This window comes from Gekko japonicus, unplaced genomic scaffold (assembly GCF_001447785.1).
Source record: "Gekko japonicus isolate JY-2015 unplaced genomic scaffold, Gekko_japonicus_V1.1 scaffold58, whole genome shotgun sequence".
Lineage (NCBI taxonomy): Eukaryota > Metazoa > Chordata > Lepidosauria > Squamata > Gekkonidae > Gekko > Gekko japonicus.
Window position 1 is genome coordinate 558,341 of NW_015162475.1, and position 6,574 is coordinate 564,914.

General features: G+C 44.2%; 1 protein-coding gene across 1 annotated transcript in view; it reads right to left on the reverse strand.

Moving 5' to 3' along the window:
* The window catches only part of BBS9 (Bardet-Biedl syndrome 9), a 303,763-nt gene that overhangs the window by 229,692 nt on the left and 67,497 nt on the right, over positions 1–6,574 (reverse strand). Inside the window, exons 18-19 of the mRNA XM_015405741.1 lie at positions 5,009–5,181; positions 3,921–4,073 (exon numbers count right to left, since the gene is read on the reverse strand). Of these exons, the coding sequence (XP_015261227.1) occupies positions 3,921–4,073; positions 5,009–5,181 (326 nt within the window). The remainder of the gene's footprint in view (positions 1–3,920; positions 4,074–5,008; positions 5,182–6,574) is intronic.

The window sequence follows — 6,574 nt, forward strand, 5'->3', positions numbered from 1 at the left end:
AAAGAGGAATGGGGGGAAGAGAGAAAGACAGTGAGTGAGAGACAGACGGGGTGGGGGGAGAGAGAGAGAGAGAAGGAGGTCGCTCACGTCCTTTCCACCGCAACCCTGGCGCGCCCCTGCACGCACGAGCGCACATCTTTTGCCTCCCCTCGGCGCTGGCCATGGCAGACCCAAGAGGGCTGCTTAAGCCGAATCGCCAAGGGAGGGAAAGAAGATGTACATGGCCTCCCCATCCAAGTTCACGTGCACACACACACACACACACACAAACAAACCCTCTTGCCTCCCTCCAACGGCGCTGACCGCGGCAAACCTAGGAGGGCTGCTGGTCCGCGTCGCCAAAGGGGGATGGAGGACACACATGGCTTCCCTACCCCCCCCCCCCACACACACACACGCACGCACCCCCTCCTGCCTCTCCCCCAACAGCTCTGGCCGCGGCAGACCCAGGAGTCCGCACCGGGGGGGGGGGGTGGAGAGCATGCATGGTCACCCCACTCACGCGCACGCACACCCCCTCCTGCCTTTCCCCCATGGCGCTGGCCGCGGCAAACTCAAAAGGGCTGCTGGGCCACGTCGCCAAGGGGGGAAGGAGGGCATGCATGGCCTCCCCACCCCACACACAGGTGTGTCCTGAGATGCAGGATGGGACGGCTGGGCCTCCCGGGGCGCCGCGGAAGCGCAGGATGGCGCAGGAAGGCCTCGGCATGGCCTGAGGAAGCGGAAGAGGAGGCAGGCAGACAACTTACGTTCCTCGGTCTCTTCGTGGCCCCGATTGAGGCCTACTGGGAGCAGAGGAGGGCTTGGTCATGTGACCACCCCAGGACTCCTCACTCCCAGAGCAGCGCTCCTGCATGCTCCTGCCCCAACTGATCCCTGCCTATAAAGGTAAAGGTTCCCTTGCTCGAAAGCCAGCCGAAGCCGACTCTAGGGTTGCGGTGCTCATCTCCGTTTCAAAGCCGAAGAGCCAGCGCTGTCCGAAGACGTTTCCGTGGTCATGTGGCCGGCATGACTAAACACCAAGGTGCACGGAACGCTGTTACCTTCCCACCAAAGTGGTACCTATTTATCTACTTGCAATTTCTTGCTTTCGAACTGCTAGGTTGGCAGTACATGCCTATACATGTGTCAAATATAGTTCAAATTTTACTGGTTATCTTATACATAAACCAAACAACTATTGGAATCACATCGTTTTTACATACTGTGTGAACACTGTTTGTGCACTTTTCACAAAATAAAAAGCTTTGGCCTACCAAGTAGACACTTTGACAAATGACCTTCTGTAGCTGACCCTAGAGACATTCATATAGATATTAGTGAAAAGCACATACCTTGATCAATAAACGTTCCACTAACACCACTCATTTGTTGCAGTATCACCACAATTACTTGATGAAAGAATCCAAGGGTATATAATCCATTTTGTATGAACTATGCTTCCCAGCCTTTTGGCTTGGACGTGCAAACATCAGTTTTAGAAAAACTGATGCAGGAACTTTGCTCAGGACCTTTTAGATTTCAAAAGATCTTTTCTCAAACACAACAATACATTCACTTCCTCAAGGGATTTTTGATGTTAAAAGCTCAAAAAGAACCCTAATTTTAATGTAGCAAACTTTTATAATCTTTTATAATCTTTTTCTTCTATCAAAATGAAGATGTCTAAATCCAAAATAATGAAGGCTACAAGAGTGCACTATGAATTTTCTGCTCATTGTGCGATGTGTGCAATGTGAGACTTTTGGACAGAATGTTCTAACCTGTCTGAACTTATTTAGCTTCAATAAATTAAAAGAGCTCTCACACAGGTCTTCCTCATCATGCAGCTTACTGCTCTTTCACTGGCAGAGTAACAAAAAGGGCTTGTAAATAAGCAGGGAGTTCTGATATCAAAATACATGTGCCATGTCTTGTTTGTGTTACCGCTAAACTTGGTACAAATCAGCCATAATTAAATATCGGATGGAAAGCGCTATCAGGTTGTCATTAAGCATGAAGCTAAATCAGACTACTTCCTCTGAGAACATTTGGCATCTTGATTTGAAAACATATTCCAATTAACTGTTGAAAAGTATCCAATTTTATGCACATTTTCCAGGCATACTTTATGGCAAAGCCCTTTGCCAACATTACAATCAAAACAGTAAAGTCATGCACCCATTTGGTGCCTTAGAGACACTAAGGCTGCCAGATAACATGTAGATTGTTTCGACAAGACAATAGCTAGTGTTATATTAGTCATCTTTATATTTCCACCTTCCTTAGCAGCAGTGCTGAATGACTGTCTCCCCATCTAGTGGTAGTCACATGTGGAGCACTGTCTGCTTCTTCCAGCCCTGTCTGAAAGCCCACAAGACTGGAAAGGGATCACAGTGACTGCTTAGGTGGGCTCCAGTGTCACCTTCTATGTCACTGAAGTATTCTTAATTCACACATGAATTATAGGGAAAGTATAACAAAAAATAGTACAACCAGTAGAGAGGCACTCAGTCTACTGCTAATTAAGAGTTTACAATATGTATGTACAGTGGAGGCAAGTCAAGACATGTCTTACATAAAATCAGTACAATAAAGGCAGCTGAGAAACAATTTCTTCACCAGAATGTATTTCCTACAAGTTATCAGACAAAAGATGTCATAATTTAGGAGGGGTACTAAGGAGTGAGCAGGTATATACATAAACACTCACTCAAGAAAAAGATACACATATGTACGCACAACCTGCCCAGTACCCTAAATATATATACATATATGGCTCAGATCAGATTATAATCCTAACATATAAAAGTGTTGTGAAGCTAGATAGATATTCTTCCCAGATCCTACAATTATCTACACAAAGGGAGCTCAAGCTCTTTCATGAATTCCGTTAACTCTACTCAGGTGTGGGCCCCACCCACTTGGCAGCCCTAGGCTATTGTCTTAGGGCACTGGGGGGGGGGGCACCAGGGGTATCGCTTGTGCTGGTGCCTCAGTTGGCTGGTTGGCTTGGGGCTGACTTGCCCGCCGATGCAGTAGGAGAAAATGGGGTGGGGAATGCGATTATAACAGAATGTGGAAGAGAAGGGTTTTTACCAGAGATTTTGGGGGCTACTACAGCATCACCTAGAAGTGGTACCACTTTTAGATTTGGACAAACACACACATCCCACATTGATGGGCAAGTGAGCCCCAAAATGCCTAACCAGTAGCCTGGGACATGCCCAAACTTGCTGGTGATAAGGGGGGCAGGTAGATGCTCAAGGCCCGCCTAGGGCATGGAAAGCTCTTGGGCCAGCCCTGACTCTATTGTTTATACTGGCATGCAAGACACATTAATAGACTGAGGCAATACACGACTTTCTAGATTCAAGGAAAAAAATCACTACAGTGATTCTGTGGGAGACAGGAAGGAAGCTAAATTGGAACAACTATTTGAAGCAATAAAGACAAAAAACCCAAACTGTACACTCTCTGTACAGAAGACCCATTCGTTTGCTTTCAATTCCTTCAGCTATTGCCTTTGAAACACCCAGGATGTAAATATGCTAGCAAACGGAGACGCTTAGTCTCAGATTATTTTGTTGTGGATGTTACATCAGTTAAACCATTCCATCAGTTTACAGTATACCATAAATGTTTACATGAGCTCTGAACTATAAAATATTTTCACATAACTATTTCAGCTTGGAAAGAATGATGCACTGTCAAAGTTTGTGAGACCTCTGAGTAGCAATTCTGTATCTGAAGATCAAATAAAAAGCACTGCAGATCATCTGGAAAGTTGCAGGGAATATTAGATTAAACAAATTACTGTTCCAGGGTCCCTCGGCTGGTAAATGTAACCAGGAAGGTACAGCTTATGTATTTTAAAACTATGTGTTTAAAATGGGCTGGGAAACATTAAAGGGACAGGCTCATAGCCCAGCTATACTGACCTGTCTGTAAGTTCCCTCTAGCAAGGTGTCCAGATGTTGAAGAGGAGCTGGGGTTTTATCTTTAAACCGTGCAAGCAGACGTCTTTCAATAGCTCGAAACTGTATGGCTCTTTCAGATAATAGTTGCTCATATTTTCCAGCATTCAAGCGCAGCTGCAATTTAGCAAGATTTACGGAAAGGGATAAGACTATCACAGAATGCAGAACATATTTTCCATCAGATACTTATAACAAACAGGTGGAGGACAACCGCATTGAAGAAGCCTTATTGAATTAAACCACATAGTGCTTTCCTACGGCCATGTTGCCCATATGAAAAGTAGTAATTTCACACTCATCACAAGCTCTACTAACAGGCTCGAATAATGCCAGCTATTACAGAAATTGAAAATAATTGTTGACAGCCAAGGTAATCTACAGTAATGCATGATAATCTTGCCATGGAGTTTCATGACAGCAGTGAAATTAACTCGTCATCACTAGGTTATGAAGTATTTCAGTATGCTGGATCTGTAGCACATATGCTCAAGTATAATACAATTCTTGTTGCAGCAGGAAATGGGGTATTTTGAAATGTTTAAAGTATTGTGTCGTGCCTCTAAGAATAGATTTTTGTCTTTTGAGAGAACTGAAGAACTGTAGCCAATACACCTTCCAAAAACACTCTGAACTTAATTATATCAGATGTCAGTCCAAATACCAAAACAACAACATACTTCTATCTATAATTATCTTGCCATTTGGCAATCCAAAACCACTTTCTAAAAAAGCATTTTGAAGAGCAGCTTAATATATCCTTGGTTTGCCAAAGATTATTAGAATTGAAACGGCAAATCAAGCGGCAAACCTTGGAAGACTCCCAGCCTTCCCTCCATTAAGTTTGAAGTGGCTCTAAGACATTGAGCAGGTTATTATCAACATTCTTACACAGCACAGACCCATTTGCAAAGACCTGAAGAAGGACCACAGTGACTAAGCATAACTGTGTGTACAAAGCCTGTATGGAGGTACCCCCAGAAATCAGATATGAACCCAGCCTATGAAACAAGTACCACTGAACAAACAGTATCACAAAATCAAAAGCATACCTCAAAATGATGATCAATTATCTCAAAATATTCTTGTAAGGGGATTGGGTCTGAAAAAGTACATGCAAAGTCTTTGTAGTTTTTTTTCCTGAAATACTGCTCAAGACGAAGAACAAGTTCTTTTGCAATCAGCCAGATGTCTTCAAATTGTTCGCTTTGAATTCTGTAACGCTCTTCAAAATATAAAATTAAGCAAATTAGTATTTGATTAATGCTCAACTATTCAATGGTGCCATCATGTGTCAATATAACAATTAATAATTGTATTTATTATATTTAATAAATAATTATTTGAAACAATGAAACATTAATTGAATACGGTTGTTGTCTCTTTGGCCCACAGTTTTCAAAATATCTGTTTATAATTGCCTTTGTAATTATACATTTAGTGATTCCTCTTATCTTCATCTATTCATTTAACTTATAACATTTCATGTTCATAGAGGGAAGAAAGAACAGGTTTGTGGAGTCACTACAACAGATGTAACAAAAAGATCCTCAACACTGCACTTTGCTCTGCTGTATCAGAAACACTCAAATATGCACAACATTATTCAGGGCTTTTTTGGTAGAAAAAGCCCAGCAGGAACTCATTAGCATAATAGGCCACACCCAATAGCAGAAATCCATTAGCATATTAGGTCACGCCCCTGACAGCACAGCTCATTAGCATATTAGGCTACACCCCATGCCTTCCCTTGGCTTGTCCGGGCTCCCCGCAGCTGCAGGGAGCCTGGGCAAGCCAGCCCTTGGACAGGCCGGGGAAGGCACGAGGAGGCATTTAAATGCCTTCCCGACCCTTCCAGGGCCCCCCTTGGTCTGCCCACCTCAGAGTCGCCGGGGGGGCCGCTTTCCAGGCCTTCCCTCTGTAGCCACGCATGCAGAGGTTTTGGCTGTATTGGGTGTGGCCAACTCTGAAGCCAGCCAGAACTCCATTCCTGTGCGTTTCTGCCCCAAAATAGCCCTGTTTTTATTTAATATACAATATGCAATAACAGACCATACATTTACAAGAGAGGATAAAGGACTTGTTTCCTACAGCAGCCATAAAATTCCCATACAGTTCCTTAGGCAGTGTAAAGACAGCTAAAACAAGCCTGTATCAGTAATTTCTACTACCAAATCTTTAATCTCCAATCTACATTGGTCTTTCCTGCCATTGTGCCGCCGGTCCCAAATTGTCTCACAAATCTCTGTCTGCATTCCTTGCCACAGCCATTCCTGTACAGTATCCACTCAGCAATGGCTTTCTGCATCATTTTATTGCCCTGTAGTGGCGACTCCGAGGTCACTACAGCATCTCACCAGCCTATGTGGATCTGGTTTTCAGCCAGAGCAATTGCTTCCCACCCACCCCCGAGCCGCTGTGAACGATAAGCAGACAACTGGAGCCAAATCCTCTCCCTCCCCCCCGTTTTACTCCGATCCTGTTTATTTACTGGTGGGTTAGAAGCACACCCACCCCTGAAGCACGATATTTCCTGGGGCTGTCTCCAGAATGCCCAGCCTGGCAACTGCTGGGTGTTTTGTGTTTTTTACCCAGCTCGTTCACTTTCCAGCCCTCCT